At 28.3% G+C, this 19,796-nt stretch overlaps 3 protein-coding genes across 3 annotated transcripts in view; all 3 read left to right on the top strand.

Annotated features, from left to right (window-relative positions):
* Positions 1-1,061: 1,061 nt before the first annotated feature.
* Positions 1,062-13,374, top strand: LOC135926053 (eukaryotic translation initiation factor 2A-like). The gene is made up of 13 exons (XM_065461718.1): positions 1,062-1,123; positions 1,169-1,246; positions 1,291-1,454; positions 1,559-1,640; positions 1,687-1,778; positions 2,189-2,292; positions 2,399-2,510; positions 3,986-4,258; positions 4,716-4,818; positions 5,636-5,833; positions 6,059-6,243; positions 9,828-10,045; positions 13,124-13,374. The coding sequence occupies exons 6-13, from the start codon at positions 2,218-2,220 to the stop codon at positions 13,199-13,201; spliced, it is 1,242 nt and encodes a 413-aa protein (XP_065317790.1). The 5' UTR covers positions 1,062-1,123; positions 1,169-1,246; positions 1,291-1,454; positions 1,559-1,640; positions 1,687-1,778; positions 2,189-2,217; the 3' UTR covers positions 13,202-13,374.
* A 2,106-nt stretch (positions 13,375-15,480) lies between these two features.
* The window catches only part of LOC135927082 (nuclear pore complex protein Nup107-like), a 39,857-nt gene continuing 35,541 nt past the window's right edge, over positions 15,481-19,796 (top strand). The window contains exons 1-6 of the mRNA XM_065463019.1: positions 15,481-15,502; positions 15,546-15,640; positions 15,686-15,747; positions 15,785-15,914; positions 15,962-16,036; positions 16,082-16,158. Coding sequence (XP_065319091.1) covers positions 15,481-15,502; positions 15,546-15,640; positions 15,686-15,747; positions 15,785-15,914; positions 15,962-16,036; positions 16,082-16,158 — 461 coding nt within the window. The remainder of the gene's footprint in view (positions 15,503-15,545; positions 15,641-15,685; positions 15,748-15,784; positions 15,915-15,961; positions 16,037-16,081; positions 16,159-19,796) is intronic.
* Positions 16,235-18,931, top strand: LOC135925846 (delta-like protein 4). The gene is made up of 2 exons (XM_065461368.1): positions 16,235-16,258; positions 18,056-18,931. The coding sequence occupies exons 1-2, from the start codon at positions 16,235-16,237 to the stop codon at positions 18,665-18,667; spliced, it is 636 nt and encodes a 211-aa protein (XP_065317440.1). The 3' UTR covers positions 18,668-18,931.

Raw genomic sequence — 19,796 nt, forward strand, 5'->3', positions numbered from 1 at the left:
AGTAACGGTAAAACGTTACTCATTTCTTAAAGAATATAGGAAAAATATTTTCATCTTTATTCAAATTTTAAAAATAATTTGAGCCGAGTTTTAGTTCGGATTTATAAAAGTTTTTCATTTCAATTTTATTTATTATATTTTTGGTTGAATTTTATACAATCGATATTGTTAATCTAGTTATTAGTCTAATTTCATTCTATAAAGAAAATATGTCACATTTTGTGAGTAGTCATGGCAGAAGTGGCAAGTTCTTCAAAATCTTTAAAATTTTTCAAATCTCCTACACATTATAAAGTATAATTTTTTAAATAAATAGCTTTATAATGCTAACTAGCTTCTATAGATATAAAAATATGTAAAAAATTTAAAAATAAGAAGAAATTTCAATAAACCTCCATCATCATGGGATTGCAATTTGATTCATAGGTTACCATGCTAATTTTAGGAAAATGTTATATTGTCACCCCTCCCCCACCCCCCTACCACTCTCCCTTATTATAGGCGCCACTGTTGGTAATAGAGCTTCTTGAAATATATTTAACAGGAAGATTTTTTAAATATGTTAATTTGGATTTATTTTTTATGAATTATGTAAATCAGCTGCCTATGTGATCCACAGGTCTATGTGAATATTGTTAAAAAAATCGGATCAATTTTTAAAGACGGTCTGATTAAGATTTTAGCTAAAATACTATTTACTCGTGGAAATTTTTCTCATAAATAGCAGAAAAGTTTAAACCTCTATTTACAATCTCAAGGTTTACATAATTTTATTTCTGCAAAAATAATCGAGCCGTTTTTAAAAATCGACCCAACTCCGGCTCTTAACAACATTACTCTATAATATTTTTATTTTAACGAATCTAAAAATTTTATCACTAAATTAATCATCAGGCAATAAATAACCAATAAAGTGGTATTATATCTCTTTCTATGGATGTGTCTTAGCAATTACATACATTCATGAATTTAAGCATGAAAACTTTGAAAATTATAGCAAGTATTTTAGATTTATTGATATATTTCAACATAATTATGTTCTTTCCTTAGTAAAACAAAAAGATGGTTTACGATTTTTTAACGCAATTATTCCTTTTGAATACATATCCATAATAGATCCCAAGTAAATACAATATAAATACCACAAATATAATTCTAAATTCAAAAGCTTTTGTACAAATAAAGAAATTCGTCAAATTTTATTTAGTGAAGATGGTAAATACTTTTGTTGGGTTGATTCCAATGAGTAATTATATAATTTTTATCCTTTGATTAACTGTCTGATGATAGTTTATATCTTGTAGATATTGATGATTATATTAGACAAAATAATTACCTTAGTAATGTGCTAGAATTGACTTACAAAATTAAATTAAATCATAAAAACATACGACATGCCACGATATCACCACTTTCTACATATCTAGTAATATGGCGAGACTTTAATCCTCAAAGTTTATATTTACAAATTTATTTAGATTTTATATAAATCATTCTTTCATTCAATTAATAATGGTCAGAAACATACTCTGTAAAAATTATATATATTTTTTTATAGCTAACAAAAAAAATCTGCAAATTTATAACATTAAATCAAACAAATTAGTTCATTCTTACACCTCTGCTAGACAGAACTATGGGTTTGTTAATTTTTTTAAAATTTTCTAATTAAAAAAATATTTACAGGGAAATTAGCTGGACAAAGGATGAAAAATGTTTTGCTAAGTTTATCGACAACAATAACAATATTGTTGGATTTTATAATCCTCCACCCTCAGGTATACGTGTTAATACATAGTTTGTATTTGGTTTCATTTATAATAATTCAAAATCTTTGGAAAGGTAAAAATAGATTTAAAAAGAGATAATTATTAAAATCTGAACTTTTAACCCTTATTTGGGTTCTGGAAATTAAACTAGTTAGCAAGAAATAGAGAAAAATGGAATCAATTTTCTGAAAGCTCTAAATCAGTCTCACTCTAAAAATATTCATAGTTTGATGAGTTGTCCTTATATTATTTGGTCTCTGTACTCAAAATGGCTCATAGCCAGCCAATTTAAATTTCTGAATCAGAATTTATGTTTGAAGCCTTGATTAAAATAAATAAAAGACATTTTGTTATATTTTAATATTCAAATTTATAATTATTTTCTTTTATTGCTTATATTATGGAAAAAAATAATATAGATAATATTGTAACAAAAACATCCCCTAATATGATTATAAATTCTTACGCACTATCCCCCAGGGTTTCTCAAACTTACATAGCAACATTCACCAAAGGAGCTAAAGTTAGATTATATATTAATTTTCCTCACCGCATTTATAATAAGATATGAATAAAATCCTTAAAATGCTGCCTTAAAAAAAATTAAATTAATATTATATTATAAATAGGGTCAACCTTGTCAAATAAAGCTGCTACAATTTCCAGATTTCATAGTTAATCAATATCCGGGCAAAAATATGTTCAATGGGGATGAGTGCAGTTTTTACTGGGATTCTACAGGTTTAAATTAAAGATTAAAAAAAATGGTTAGATTTTTTTTTTCTGCTCCATTATTTTCTGGTTTCTTGACGCTTTGCCATCCACCAGATCATCCCTTAGAGTTTCTTCTTAAGTCTCGGCACTCAAAGCTTCTCATCATACAATAAATGGATCCGGATCCATTAATATAATAAAAATTTATCCGACACCTATTCGATATTTATATAAATTTTTATTTACCATCTACATCTATCTTTGAAGCGAAAGTAATGTCATAAAAATATTAATATCTATTTTTTTTAGAAAACCCAAATAGCTTTCATGAATGATTATGTAGATTTTTTTTCTTATTGTATTCTTCTCCAAAAGTTAATAATCTCATTTAAAATATATGCAATGCCTATGAGGCAAATGCTATCAAACAGCTCCATTTAGCCGATTCAAGATTTTAGCCAACATGTCATTACTAGTGTTGTTAAATGGCCCGTTTTGAGCCGATTTTTTAACAAGGGCTAAAAAAATATTTTAGCCAGAAAAATATTGCCTAAGCCTCGAGATTTCGCTAATAGATGTATAGACCTTTGTTGTCATCTATGAGCAAACTCTTCTGGCTTGGGCAGTATTATTCTGGATAAAATATTGAGTAAGCCGTTTTTTAAAAATCGGCTTAAATCGAGCGGTTTAACAAACACTAATTATCACTATACATAAAACCAGAGTTGTTAAAGGATCTAGATACAAGTATCTAGATCCTGTATCTAGATATAAAAATGTGGTATCTGTATCTAGAAAGATTTTTGATTAAAATATCGGTATCTATATTATTTTATACGATGTATCTGTATCTAGATCCATTTAAAAAGTATCTTTTAACAACTCTGCATAAAACCCTCGAAAATTTAGCCCTAATCTTGAGTTAACCATTTTTAAAAAAAAAAAAAATTGGCTAAATATGAGCCGTTTAGCGATACTAGCTTAAATGTGTGTGACCTGAGATATTTTAAAATTCTTTTTCTTGCTCGCGGATAATATAAATCACTAATAATACTGTCAAATTTTAAATTATATATTTTTCTTTAAAAAAAACATTACAACAAAATAAATTTTTAGTTTTAATTATTACGAAAAATTATATTATTAAATAAAAAGAAAATTAAACCAAAATGGATCTGTTTTTTAAAAATTCACCCAATCCGATCCTTTTTTTGAAAACGCCAAATATCTGTTCCAATCCAATATTTTCGGGACAGAAGCTACATTTTTTTGTTTAAAAAAAACACGTTTTTTATACTTGTTTTTTTATTCCCCATAGTTAGTTAAATATATTATTTTTTTATATATATATACAATTATTATAAAATTTGTTAAGAAATTATTCCAAAATTTTGAATTGACAAGAGTAGGAAAATAGAAATGAGTTACAGTTACAGATTACGAGAGAAAAGGATAGGTAACTTAGTTTCTATTAATATAATTTTTTTTTTAAAATACATAAGGCAGATGCGTTCTGGCCCTGCTCACTTGCCAAGTTGATAGAACAAACGAGTCCTATTACGGTAACCAATCCGTGTTTCTTTTCTCGGTCAGGAAGGACGGGTTTTCCATTTCCCTATCCTTGGAGATGCCCATATACGCTTTGACCTGGGGCGCGCTACCCGACAAGACCAGTCTCAATAACAATCCCAACGCCAACGATAATACCGATACTACCAGGCGTAGTACCGGCGTCAAACCAAAACCCGCCACTGATTACTTCGTTGTTATATATGGTATGATTATGTCCTTTAAAAAAATTTTTTTTTGTTATTATTGATAAATTTCGTGAAAATTTACAAAGTTGGTAATCCAACCCCGGCCATAGATAAACTCTCTATTTTTTAAAAAAATTATCTCATTGATTGATTGTACTTACCTATAAGTTGAGATTTATATGACTCGGATTTGAACGTTTTTTTTATTAAGCTCTTAATTACCAAAAACGCCGATAGTTTTTACCTTGTATGCTGGTTTGACTGGCTATAATTTAAAAGAATAACTATTTGAAACCTTAATAATTATTTGTTTAAATAAAGAAAAAACTAAAACTAATTATAGTGCTATCTAAAGCATTATATTTTATTGAAAGAAGGAAAGGAAGAAAGAAAATATGCCACTAGAAAAAGAGTAATGATTTTTGATTGTATATTCAATATTTTTTTATGATACCTCCAAAATATATAACTAAAGGTAAGATGCCCTCTAAGGCCTCTCTATTCAATGATTATGGAGAAATAGTATTCGATTTTGGTACCGGAAATAGGAACGGGTGCGATTTCAATCCCCAAGGACAACATATCCTTTTTCAAAAAAATTGTTTTTTAAAAAAATACTATATAAACGAAACATATAAAAATAAATTTTCCTATTAGTTTTTAATATTGATCAAATTATCATTCTAATTAAGGAAAAAAGATACAAAGTTTTTGAAAAAAAAGTTTGCTACTTTTTTTAAAAAAAGACACCTTGTGGTCCAACTCAAATAAATTACCGTTACGACACCTGATTTATAAAAAATTTTATTTGTCTATTTATTATCACATGACCTGTGTCAGATTTGACAAGTTTTTTTAAAAAAAGACACCTTGTGGCCCAACTCAAATAAATTGCCTTTACGACAGCTGATTATAAAATTTTTTATTTGTCTATTTAATATTCAATGACCTGTCAGATTTGACAAGTTTAAAAAAAAAACTTTAACTCATATTTCTTAAACCTTTTATTACTTTTTTTAAAAAAAGACACCTTGTGGTTCGACTCAAAGAAATCGCCGTTACAACAGCTGATTTATTAAAGTTTTATTTGTCTATTTATGATCACATGACCTATCAGATTTGACAAGTTATTTTTTAAAAAAAAAACCCTAACTCATATCTCTCAAACCTTCAATTAACCCTAACCTATGTCTCTAACCTTAAATCCCACCTCTTACTCTGTTACTTGCTAAATTTTAGATATATTTTATCCAATTAAAAAATCTTCCCAAGTTGAACTAATTATCCAATATAATGGTCAATATATAAACCCATCATATATATCATTGATTTGTCCATTTTCGAATATTTTTCCTATATCACGAAATATATGAATAAAATATTTACCCGAAATTCACTGCTGGCGTTAACGGGTTCGGGTAACGTCCAAGGTCTTTTAGAGTTTTGGGAGACCTATCACGACGACGTGAACAATTGCAAATTAATCACGAAATTGAATTTCAACAAACTGATCCCAACCCGGTTTGAATGGTGCCCAGATGGTCAACATATGTTGGTAGCTACCACTAGTCCTAGGCTTAGAATAGATAACGGGTTCGCCTTTTTTTTATTAGGGGTGAGTGAGAAAGATGGGGAAAAATCGATGAGTACTACTAGTACTACTGAATATTTCCCGCTAAAAACTCTGTAAAGCTATTTGAAGGTGGAAAGAAACGAAAGTGAGTAGATGATAGTTAAGAAAAAAAGGAAGGCATTGATTTAAAACTGATATAATCAATTTATACTCCTCCCTCACCACTTAATTCCATTTTTTTTCAGTTTCTACTTGTACCATTACACTGGCACCATGATATTCCGTTCCGAGGAGATCATAGAGTTGACGGACATCAAATGGAGACCACCCGCTTCCGATTGCAAATTTCCGCCCTTTAAAATTGACTACAGAATCGTTAAAAGCACCATGGATAAATCCTTGTCCCAAGAAGCGCATACCCACGTCAATGGTTCTAATAGTTTTATATTTCTCTTATTTTTTTTTTATTATATGAAAATAAATAACATTGAGTAATTTTTTTAAAATGTCGAATCACCACCGAGACTCGCAAGAGCTGCACTCAGGAGATAAGGCAGTAACTAGAGCGTTTTCGCGTTCGAAACGCGTCATTTTAAAAGATGTTTTTTTTAGATGCGCGGTCGGTAAATAGTAATTTAATAAAAAAAATGAAATTTTAAGATATCCGCGCACCCTATTTTTTATTCTAAAGGATAAATCTAAAACATTACAACTTAACAGGGTTTTGTAGAGAGAGTAATCGGAAGACAGAAATTATTTTTATCGTTTAAACTAATCGTGAAAATTGTTATATTTGGGCCGCATTCATAGTGGATCCGATCCGACACGATTAAACAGCTGATCGATTTTTAAAATCTGTTTATGAGATCAATTTTTTTTTAAAAATAATATTAATTTTATCTTCAATTCTATACATGATAATAACCTAAGTATTGGTTTTAATAAAGAAAAATTGATTCTCATAAACCGATTTTATATGTCGATCAGCTGTTAAATCGTCAATCATATAACTCTACCAGTATAACGCTATTTAGATAACTTACACAATTTACCATCACAACTCTGAAAATAATATATTTTCGACTCCAAATTTTATTCGCCATCAAAAAAAAGAAGCAAAAATGTTAAACAGTCATTTATAATTATAAAAACTCGTCCCCTTTTAATACTTTTTTTTGGGACAAAGAAATCACGAGTTCTACACGTGATATATAAAATCACGCGACTATAAATATGATAAATTTTTTTTTAAAAATAATAAAATAATTTTAAATAATAATAACGACAAATATGACAATTAGAACAAAGCTCTAGTTAATATAAGTCCCCTTTTTCCTTTATAATATTTTTTTTTGTCAGCCCACTTAATTATAATTCGAAATATATTCGTATTTCAAAGTTATTATGGGTGAATATATATATAATATATTTAAGTGTATAATTTGCAACTATATTTATAATTTCATATAATTTCTTCTATAACAATTATCGTACGCTACATTTTCTCAAATATTACTCTCTGGCATGTACATTAAATTATTTTAGAGGGATAATATATATATTTTCTTTAGATAAATAGGACCTGATCGATTATCTGGTGTCCACTGTAATAAGTATTTTTGTATTTTTTTTAAATATAATTCAGTTCAGTAGCCACTAAGTTCTATATCTTACTCCCTAAAACATTGTCCTTTTACTTTATTTTAAAAGTATTTGTTCGAAAATTAAATTTTATCCAAGTTATTTTTTTAATGATGTTTGTATAGATATGGTGAATTCCATATCAAATCAACCAAGGTTTCAACCCGACCCCTTTCAATTTTTTTTTAAATTTTGCATACTGGTAGTATATACTATAACTAAGGAAAAAATGAAATTTTACCTCCCAAAAAGGCTTACCCGCTAAGATATGGGCGTTTAAAGCGCGGAAAAATGGTACATTTTTGACAAAAAGTGCCTCATTTATTTTCAAATATCTCGAGAAATAATTAAGTTAAAAAAATAATTTAAATTTTATTATGTAGCTTAATAATAGTTCTTTAATATGACATAAAAATTAATATGATATAAATATGATGAATGTCCAAAACCGGATGTATAAAACCGGAAATGGCCATAGAAAAAAAGGTATTTTTTTTTTCGAAATTTTTTTTCTGTAGATAGATATAACATTGCTTTATATTTGTGCCAAATCCTAGCCTGGGATAAAAAAGGGTCTAGGAGTCATGACTCTTTATATGGCTTAAATTGATCAAAAATATCTTCATTTAATGAATACTTATGAAATAATGTTTATTTAAAAATTATGTCTAAATGATATGCCCTTACTTTTTTTTATTTATTAGCATAAAACAATCTATCATAATTAAAATTCAACAAATATCATCATATTTAATTGATAAATTCACATTCATATTGTAGTTTTCGTAACCCCTAATGTGTAAGCTCTATAACTTTTACTTCATCTTAAAATCATAATCACAATTTTTATTCATATTAAAGAAAAATGAATTCTCCGAATCGAAAATAGTATTCTTAAACGGAAAAAATAATAAAATTATTATATTATTGGGAAAAAGAAACTAAATTATTATAAACTAAAAAAATAATAAAATCATATTATATTATTGGGAAAAAGTGCAAGACCATGCACAGGGATTTCATTGGACTAATAATCAGTCCACTATTCACTCTTTTATCATTTATTATAGTCAGGACAACACTATAAAACATATAAGTTTAGTGGTGATATCAGATTGCTTAAAGCACAATGCCTGTGCCTTTTATTTATTTCAAACTAAAATGATCTTATTTTTAAAAGAAAGATTCGATACATTGACCAAAATTTATTATTTTTCTGATGGAGCCATAACCCAATATAAAAATAAAAAAAATTTCATAAATCTCTATAATCATGAATGTGATTTTGGTATAAAGGCCGAGTGGCATTTTTTTGCTACAGCTCATGGAAAAAGTCCGTGCGACAGTTTAGGAGGTATTAAAAAACGGCTAGCAGCTCGAGCTAGTTTGCAACGGCCATATCAAAACCATATTTTGACACCAATGGATTTATTCGACTTTGCAACAAATAATATACATGGAGTAAATTACATTTTTGTAAGCAATAATGAATACAATAATATGGAAAATCATCTAGAAAGCAGATTTTTGAGAGCAAAAAGAATTCCGGGAACACAAAAATACCATGCTTATATTCCCCTTGACGAAAATAAAATTAAAGTCAAAATTTATTCCAATTCTTTAGATAATTTAATATATGATATATTGTAAACATAATTATGAATTATTATATTAAATGTAATTATGCATTTCAGAAAAATAAAGTTATAAATTGGTTTAGAATTATTTTGTCAAGTAATTTTCAGTCACAATAAGTTAACAATTAAAAATAAAAAAAAGTTAGGGCCTATCATTTAGTCATAATTTTTAAAAAACATCATTTCATAAGTATTCATTAAATGAAGATATTTTTGATCAATTTAAGCCATATAAAGAGTCATAACTCCTAGACCCTTTTTCATCCCAGGCTAGGATTTGGCACAAATATAAAGCAGTGTTATATCTATCTATAGAAAAAAATTTTGAAAAAAAAATACCTTTTTTTTCTATGGCCATTTCCGGTTTTATACATCCGGTTTTGGACATTCATCAAATTTATATCATATTTATTTTTATGTCATATTAAAGAACTATTATTAAGCTACATAATAAAATTTAAATTATTTTTCTAACTTAATGATTTCTCGAGATATTTGAAAATAAATGAGGCACTTTTGTCAAAAATGTACTATTTTTCCGCGCTTTAAACGCCCATATCTTAGCAGTAAACCTTGTTGGGAGGTAAAATTTCATTTTTTTCTTAGTTATAGTATATACTACCATTATGCAAAATTTAAGAAAAATTGAAGGGGGTCGGGTTGAGAATCGACTTTTTTTGGTAGATTTGATATAGAATTCACCATATATATGTATAATTTTTTTTAAATCCACTAGAAAAACCTAAGTTATACGTGCCTCCACACGAGAGAAATTCCAATTTCGTTTCTTCCATTCCACCCTTCACTCCCAAAGGAAAAAGTAGCGAGCCCAAATCGCTTGTCGTCGGAACGAAAGATGCCAGCAAAAGGGCCAGAAATATTAGGAAGAAATTGAAACAAATACTCAGCCTCAAATGGCAACTTAAATCGGGGAAGGTGTTAGATAAGACACTGGTACATTATATATTATATGTCGAATTCCACGTAAATCATAAAGTGCTTACCTGAAACCCTTGGATCTGTTTAGTTATAACTTTTTTAAAAAAATGAAAAAATTAGGGCTCAAATGTCCAAAATTTCATAATTTTTTTTTTTAAATTTTAAAATGCAATTATATTTGGAAGTTTTTAGGCTATAGAATATTTATCTAGTAATTTAGTAATAGCTCTTCAACATTATACGAAATTTAATTAACGACAAAATATTGAGAGTGAATACCGGAAGTTTAAAACCGGAAATGAATATAAATTAAAATCGGTACTTTTCTTTGTTTTTTAATTTTTATATAAGTAGATATTAGAGCAAGGTGCTTTGTTATAATAAAATAAGATGGGTTTTCTACCATAATCGTAACTTAAATCCACTCCTAAATTTTTAAATTTTTTATATACCCATACTTTTATCCCTAAGCATATCCCGGTTTTCCTTTAGGTGAGGATGACACTATATTAGGCTCTGTTTTACGCCATAAATTTTATTGGAGGTTTTTAAGTCCACTCACTTATTGTAGTTTATAAGATAATTTTAAGTTTTCAATTTTTTTAAAAAAATAAAAATGATCACGCATTTCCTGTTTATAACTTCCGGGGCGTGCCGTTTAAAATATTTCTTTCGCCAATTAAATTTTTTTACCGGAATATATTTGAATGAATATTCTAGCTTAATAAATTCTAGAGATATATACATTTTAAGATTCATTTTTTTTTATAAGTTATACACAAGCGACCATGTTTCCCTGTTGGATGAGGTTGAAATCTAAAAAAAAATTCCATTTTTCTCAATTCACTATAGATCGCCTGAGAATTGGATGATTCCATCTCCACTTTTTTTTTGCAATTGGAAAGCAATTTTAAAAATTAAGTTTTTTATGTTTTTCAATTGAAGTTTTAACCTTATACTATAAGCGATAAATTTAACAAATTTTAAAATATTTCGGAATTGATTTATATATAAATGTCAATTTTGACAAAAAGTGAATAATGCAATAATCTAATTTTCAACCGTTGACACAAAATTTATTTTTAAAAAAATGTGAAAAGGCAGGCCGTAGATCTTGTTATTTTTGTTGATTAGTCATTAGAATTCATCTTATATTATTACTATGTATGTATGAGTCGATTTGCCGACTAATTGACTTTTTAAATTATATTCAAATTAAATTCACGATTTTGAGTTGCATAATTTTCTCCCGATGTTTTAATGGCGCAATTGATTCGTACTTCCACGTGACACTGGCATCGCCAGTCCCATTTTTCGGTATATCTGGTTGGCTATGAATTCCTAATGGCTTGTTTTACAAAATGAACTCATATATGAAGATTTAAAACAATGAAGTCAGAATCTATCATCCTTTTTCAGGTCTAATTTATTTGATCGTTTTAATTATTCTCAAAACCATTTGGTTTTGGATATAGTAGGAAGCTAATCCTTTTTCTGGTAAAATTCCTTTAACTTATTTCTAACAAAAGTGTTGCCCATTATCACCTCATCGAAATTTAACTTTAACACTCCGAGACTTGTGAGACCGATTGAACTTTAACTCTTAACCCTTGTTGTCAATCAGAAATACTCGTAAAAAGGAATGACTATGTCAATTGAAATACGAATCCCATCGACACTTGACAATTCCACAATCGTGAGATTTTTCACTGAACACAACCTTTTCCTGGATAAATATAAGAATGGGTTGATCGGCGCAGCCATATTTATCATAATTGTGACAATGATTTAAATTATTGTTTTTACCACGATATTATGCATAATATCATTAACTATTTCTCCTCCTGGTGATACATTCAAAAATAATCATAATTAGTTTTATCAAGATACTTATTGGGACAGATAATATTTACAAAAATATGAGAAACTTACTGACATCTAGAGTATCGAACGAACCGATATGTTACAGTTTTTGCTTTGATAGGCACTTCCAAATGTATATTTTGCAATAAAATCCACTTATTTTAAAATAATTATTAACGGAATTGCGTTGATAGGGATCAAAAAAAAGGATCAAGTAAAAATAATAAATATATTATTAATTTTATATAAAAAAAATTTGATTAAATTAGTTAATAGAAAAATGAACCCAGGAAAGTAGAATAAAAAATAATTAATAATTAGAACATTAGTAGTCGACATAAAACAGGAACCACTATGGTGGATTCAGAAAAAAACATGATTATTCCTGGATTCGAACCTAAAACCATCGGATTGGCAAGTGACGCCCTTATCTAGGCCACAGACGCTTTCCGAAAATTACGAGTTTTTAAAATTTTTATTATAAATCTAATTTGGCAGTTTATCCAAATGAAGAAGAGATAAAATACCATTCGCTCGGTACCGACTTTGGCAGTAATCTATCATAAGCCCTTTTAAATATTCAAATATATTTGGAGCAGAAATGCATCGATACTTTACTGTATTGTTCACTATCGACAACGATACAAATATGGAGCCTTCATAATTTTTTTTTTAAAAAAAAAGAATATTTTTAGCGCTGGTGCATCTCTCATTTAAAGTCGCATTAAATTTTTTATTTTTCTCAAACGCCATAAGTTAAAGTTATTAGCTGATTCTTATAATAATCATCTGATCTGTTTTTTTTTGCCATTCCATTCGTTCTTAATTTAGGTATATTTTTTGGTAACTTGAAATTTTTTTTTAATCCCACAATTTTTCTTTATAAGCTATAGCAAAAACTTTTTCTTAAACAAACCATGCATTTAAAATAAAAAAAATGAAAAAAGAAAGTTTTTTTTGCGGTAGTTATACATTTCAAAAATTTTTTTTTATAAAATTGTCGATGAAATTTTTAGAATAATGTAATATTGGTTAAAAGCAAATGCAACGCAAAATATTCTCAATTTATTAAGCCACTATCACTAATAAGGCACAAAGAATTTATATCGTTAAGAACTTGCAGGGTTCATATTTTTATGCGCTACCCATATTTTCTTAACCCGTTTCGGGCTGGGTTCTGAGCCCGGTTTACCTACCTCTTATTTATGTATAATATATCATGATTTTTAGCTAGATAAGATTGCAACAGAAGATGCCCTGTTGAAAGAATTAGATGAACTCGATATCTCAGAAAACGAAGGGGAATGAATGTCAAATTAATTTATATATATAAAAAAAAATTATTACAACCAATCAAATTATTCAATTATAAATTTATTTCGACAGTTATGATTGTGACTAAACAAATTATAATTTTATAAATATTCATTGTATTTATTTGGTTTTTTTTAAAAATGAAACTTATCGATATCAAATAAGATATTCCTTTTTCAATCGAATCGAATAATCTATTTTATAAAATAATTTGCTACATTTTAAGTTATTAAAATTCGATCGCAAAACATCTTATATAATCTTTTGATTTGATCTGAAAACTTGGCTTAAATTAATATTTTATTTATTTAATATTTTTTTTAAAAAAAAATACTGTATAATAAAATAATTTAATTTTGTATTACTCGAATCTGACAGATCGTTTATAGTGCAGACTAGTAAAAATACATCAGCCATGATAATGTGAATTTTCTTCAGTTAGACTTATACGAAAATTTGTCACTTTAAGTTCTTCCGTTATTTAAAAAAAGCAAAAGTAAACGTTGGGTTACTCACTATTCAATGAAAAAGAACGTTACTTTATTCGTTTCTTCCAGACGTTACATTTTGCCTCTACTCTTAAGGCATTTCCACGAAAACATTAACTGAGGAAATTTACAAGTCGATGTTATATACCAAGTTTCTCATAAAATTTTACTAGGATTATAATCACTGTGACCAGAATCCTCGAGGACAGGACTAATCTAGTGCTGGAACCCTTTTGGGGAATATTATCCAGGCACAGGTTCTAAAAGTGTAAGTAAATTATATAAATATTATATTGGTGATAATGGTGATTTATTTTATAAGGTTAATTTTTTAAAATAGCTATAACAAAGTCAGTTTGGAACGATGCCACCACGTTAAATTTAAAAACCATAACTTATTTTAAAATTTTTAGTAACCATATACTTTTAAAAAATACCCAGAAACAACATTTAACCCTATTATAGGGTTAAGGCAGGCGTAGCCAGGTAGAGGAAGGAGGGTAAATTCCCCCTTGATAAATTTACCAATTCTTAAGTATCATTTTAAGGGAGTAAAAATTTTCCGCCTCCCTATCACCCAAAAATCTGCACATAATAGTAATTTGAAAGAAAATGTTATTGACATAATGTTTAGAAAATAAATAAAAATTATCTTAAATATATTGGCATAGCTAAAGGCCTGCAATAGGTGATTTTAAACATCACCAGTAAAAACGACATTTTAGAAAGTGTCGGAAAGTTAGAGGTAATCTTATTTATTTTCAACACTTTCTCATTTTGCTCATAACTCACAAGCGGTTGATTCCGATGATATGCGGTTTAAAGATTCTCGATGTTCAATTAAAGGGCCACACATTGACATATGTATCGCTAAATGCATCTCACAGTTACAAAGAATTCCACTTATTTCCGCTTCTCAAATAAATGAATATAACTCGCTTGCGTTTAATGATACGGATATACCGTTTTGAGAATATTAAAGCACAAATTAAATACTAAATAATTGCCAAGTTTTGGAAAGTAAGCTTATTTATTTTCGGTTTTGGCAAAGTGCCAACACTTTCTTATTTTGCTCATAACTCATGAGCGGTTGATTTTGTTGATGTAAGGATAGAAGTGCAATTAGGTGCAATTAAGACTCTAAATAATGGCGTAATTTTTGTTAATTGCACCTCAAGTCGTTCTGCCAGCTTCAAAATTTCACACTTTCCTTATTTTGCTCATAACTCACGATCGGTTCATTATGCTGATGTCCTGATAGAAGTGTAATTATGTGCAATTAAGACTCTAAATAATGACATAAAATTTGCCAATTGCACCTCAAGTCGTTCTGCCAACTTCACGGACCTTTTTCTACGTACCTTTAACCTCGTAGTTAAGCAAAAAAAACTTTTATATACCTCGACGCAAAATAAAATTCTCTAATTGTCTTCAGCTCGTGATAACTAAAAACAAACAAATTTAACTTCATTTTGCTAAATTTGACAAAAAAATTTTGTTAAACTCAGTATATGCCAAAATGTAGGCGTCAACCTGTTATACGAGCTTGTTATTATTTCATTCGTAAAAATGATATCGACAATGTTAAGAATGTTAAATAAAAAATTAATAAATTTTTCGATATATAACATATTTATAATTATTTTACAAGAATTATACTTATAATACAATAATATTAATGCTCTTTTATTTTATAAACCCTTTTAATATGGCTATTCATCGACCACGTGAACATGTGTTCATTGAAGAAATTTAACATACACTCATAATTTTCAAGTTTAAAAAATGGAAATTTTTGAAAAACCAAGTTTTTATAAAATTAACAAAATGTGTTTTATTTTTAAAATTAGATAATACCATCTTTCAGAAATTTTATCAAATTGCCAATGATCAGTTGCTCTTTTCTACTTTTTCAATTTTAGATATTATTGCACTTTATGAAGATGTATAATAATCATATTATTTTAATAAATCTATATATATTTTTAAGGCTTGTCTAGAATATATAGATGAATTAAAAATAAATATTCAGGACAATTATGCCGATTTTAAGTTTTTATATAATTATATATGTTTTACTTTTTCCCAGTTTTGTTGAAGAATCAAAACTTTCAATTAATAATTTGAAATATGAAAGCAGATTATGGAATTTAATCTATTCATTAGTCGCCAGCAGAGTTAAAGATAAAGAGGATAAGGCTTTAAATGCACCTCAGCTTGTATATTTATATAACAATTTTTAATCATTATGCATCTTTAAATTTAGGATCTAAGTCAACTATCACCAAAACAAATAATTGAATACCATTATGAACATGACAATAAATTGAGAGAAGCACAAGTTTGTTAATGAATGAATACTTTAATTTTAACCACATATTTTTAGATATATTTAGATTGGCTAGAAAAAATTGCACTTGAGGAAGAGACTCAACAATTAGAAAGTTATGGATATACATTCTTGTAAATTGATTTATTCTATATTTAATTTATGCTAATGAATTTTTATTTAAATGCAAAAAAAAATACAATTTATAATATGGTTGAGAAAAGGAGATTCCTTGTAATTTTAAAATAAAAATTAGCATTCTCTTCAATTTCTATTTATAAACCCCATCCCTAATGTTATTAAAAAATTTATGACAATATTCAAAATAATAAAAAATAACATAACCCATAGGTTAATGATAGTCACTACCAAGTCAACATATAGCAATTTTCTAATACCAACACCAAATTTGCTAAATACCGACCAAAATTTATTATAATGTAATAAGACCCTTATTATTTAGCATATATTATAACAGAATCATGTGGTCAAGTCTGGCCTCCTATATATCATACACCCCCCCCCCCACCAGGAACAGAACCACCAAGTTTGATTAAGAAAAAAATATGATCATTGCTGGGACTCGAACCCATAACCATCGGATTAGTAAACCAAGATCTTGCCGACTGGGCCACACAGGCTTTCCAAAATTCACAATTTTTCATAATATATATTATAAATAAATTTGGTAGTACCTATCCAAATGAAAAATAAACAAAATACAAATTTGATAGGTAATACCTTAATGTAATGATTATTATTAACCTTGTAAATAACCCATATTTCTAATAAAAACTGGTTTTAAAACTTAACACATTTTTTTTTATAGATATATAACCTATACCTTATTTGTCCTTTAATTCATATACCTGCTAGACCTTATCCCTTAACTAGATTTGGTGAAATTAAGTAAAACTATTGTTATAAACTAACCCTATATAGTTCTCTAACCCCTACCCTCTAAGTTACACATCAGATTTTACCCCATATCAAGTTTCGGTAAAATTAAGATAAACTATTAATATCATATCCTCCCTTCCCCCCCCCCCCAACCCTAAGCGCATCACAAAAATTAGTAACCATATAATTAGCAGCTTATTTTGTTGAGCTAGGATGGATGAGGTCGGGGTATCAATATTGAAGTTATTAAAAATAATCTGGATCTTTGTGAATCGTAAAGTTGGAGGAACTCCCTAATAAATGATTCGGTTAGAAAGGATTTATGATTGCTGAGAGTGGAGTCGGGGATGCCATTAAGAAATGAAAGGGGGGATAGAGGTTTCTGACCCCCAAGCAGAATTAGAAGGAAGGATTTGGATATATTATGTTGTTACTTAGTTATTTTGATTGTTTTGATTAGGGTTGTTAAACGGGCTCGATTTGAGCCCATTTTTTAAAAAAATGTCTAACTCAATATTTTAGCCAGAAGAATATTGGCTAAACCTCCAGATTTCGCTAATAGATGTCTAAACTTTTGTTTCCATCATCTATGATCAAAATCTTCAGACTTTGCCTAATATTTTTTTTTCTAAATAAAATATTGAGTTAGCTGTCATAAATAATACATTTATAAGATAATGTCAATCATATTTATTTATCTATGTTTTTGTATTTAGTTAGAAAAATGTCAGTCATTTTGAAATATTAGAAATTAATTGATATTATATTTTTGTAAGAAAAAAAGATTACTTTTTTAATTTTTGTAAAACTTGTGACTTTTTATATTTGATAACTTTTTTTTAATTTTAATAAAACCTTTTTTGAATTATGATAACATTTTGCGCTTTTAATTTTTGACCTTTGTAATTTGATGAATATTTTTTATTTAATAAAGATGATGAATACATTTTATTCAATAAAGATATAAGTCCAAATTTTAGTTCGTGTTGCATTTATTTTATAAGTCGTAATTTAGTTCATTAATTTGATAGTTTTCATACTGAGTTTATTCTTATATTAGAATTTCGTTTTAGTAATTTTTGATATAGTTAACATTTGAATCTCTCTTTTTCTCTTGTTTTTGTCAATCAGGGCCAATGTTCAGATTTAACAGACGGAGGATATAAATGTACCTGCTCAACAAATTTCACGGGTCTACAATGCCAAACTAAGCAAACCAAATGCCAAATCAACACTTGCAAAAATGATAGTAGATGCATTATAACAGAGATAACATTACACAGCCAAACCACAACAACTCAACAACATTCTCAAAAGTGTCTATGCCAAAAGGGCTTCACTGGCTTGGACTGCTCCGAAAAGGAAGTTATATCGTTAATCAACCAACAATCCAAATCTTTACCAATTTCCTCTCCAAACTCTAAAAACCTGTTGTCGTCTCCAGACTCTTCAAAATTATTTCAAAGTCATTGCGACATAAACCCTTGTTTGAACGGTGCCACATGTTACGAACGTAAAGGAGGTGCTTCTCCTTCTTCGTCTTTTGTGTGCCGATGCGTTCCGGGGTTCACTGGAAGCTTGTGCCAAATAGACATCCCGGACTGTAGAGCCCGACCTTGTTCTAATGGGGGAACGTGTACTGACTTGATCAACGATTACTCTTGCAATTGTCCACCAGGGTTTGAAGGAAAAGATTGTTCCGTTACAGTTCTCATCGAGAGGAAAATGAAGCATTGGCTGTAGACAAGATCTCGAGGCAGATAAGATGTTGAACGGGGACTTGGATAAATTCGATCAAACCGCCACCATGACTAATAAAGAAGAATTTATCAAGAAGGAAGAAAAAGAAGAGTCGCCAATTAATTCTGCACTCCTAGGTCAACCGCCAGCAGTATCTGCCACAAAGGAGACTGGTAACATGCCTTCTTTCCTTTCTAAAACTGAAATGATCATGATCGCGTGTCTCAGCATTTCCTTCGTGACCGTCACCCTGGCCATCATAGGAATCCTGGTCACGGCACCAACTGACAAAAACAAGAGAAAAAGAGAGATTCAAATGTTAACTATATCAAAAATTACTAAAACGAAATTCTAATATAAGAATAAACTCAGAATGAAAACTATCAAATTAATGAACTAAATTACGACTTATAAAATAAATGCAACACGAACTAAAATTTGGACTTATATCTTTATTGAATAAAATGTATTCATCATCTTCATTAAATAAAAAATATTCATCAAATTACAAAGGTCAAAAATTAAAAGCGCAAAATGTTATCATAATTCAAAAAAGGTTTTATTAAAATTAAAAAAAAGTTATCAAATATAAAAAGTCACAAGTTTTACAAAAATTATAAAAGTAATCTTTTTTTCTTACAAAAATATAATATCAATTAATTTCTAATATTTCAAAATGACTGACATTTTTCTAACTAAATACAAAAACATAGATAAATAAATATGATTGACATTATCTTATAAATGTATTATTTATGACATTAGCCATTTTAAAAATCGAGCCGTTTAACTAGACTAGTTTTGATTTTTTTTAAAAAATATGTTTGAAATGAAAAGAAATAATCATAAAACTATCAAGCCAATCATCTCTAATGTCTATCATTGCTATCCTCGAAATTACACCTAAAATACCCCCCCCCCCCCAGAACTCATATTTTCGAAGTTCGGGTTGTTTTATATGAATCAATGCTAATAATATTTTCATTTTATCAAATATTAACTAATGCGTCCATATTTTCGATTAATTTATTAAATTTTTGCAACTCGAATTGATAACGATGCTTATAGCAGAGATCTTCGTGAGCCTTAATTTTTTGATCAAACCTGGTCCAGGCCCGTAGTAAAAAATCTA

The sequence above is a fragment of the Gordionus sp. m RMFG-2023 genome, chromosome 3 (genome assembly GCF_954871325.1).
Source record: "Gordionus sp. m RMFG-2023 chromosome 3, tfGorSpeb1-WG-v2, whole genome shotgun sequence".
Taxonomy (NCBI): Eukaryota; Metazoa; Nematomorpha; class Gordioida; order Chordodea; family Parachordodidae; genus Gordionus; species Gordionus sp. m RMFG-2023.

Coding starts and splice junctions, on each gene's coding strand:
- LOC135926053 (XM_065461718.1), top strand. CDS start 2,218: ATGATTATAAATTCTTACGCACTATCCCCCAGGGTTTCTCAAACTTAC. Junction 4,819..5,635: donor GATTTCAATCCCCAAGGACA/ACATATCCTTTT, acceptor TACCCGAAATTC/ACTGCTGGCGTTAACGGGTT. Junction 6,244..9,827: donor AGCGCATACCCACGTCAATG/GTTCTAATAGTT, acceptor TAAATCCACTAG/AAAAACCTAAGTTATACGTG.
- LOC135925846 (XM_065461368.1), top strand. CDS start 16,235: ATGGTTGAGAAAAGGAGATTCCTT. Junction 16,259..18,055: donor TTGAGAAAAGGAGATTCCTT/GTAATTTTAAAA, acceptor TTTGTCAATCAG/GGCCAATGTTCAGATTTAAC.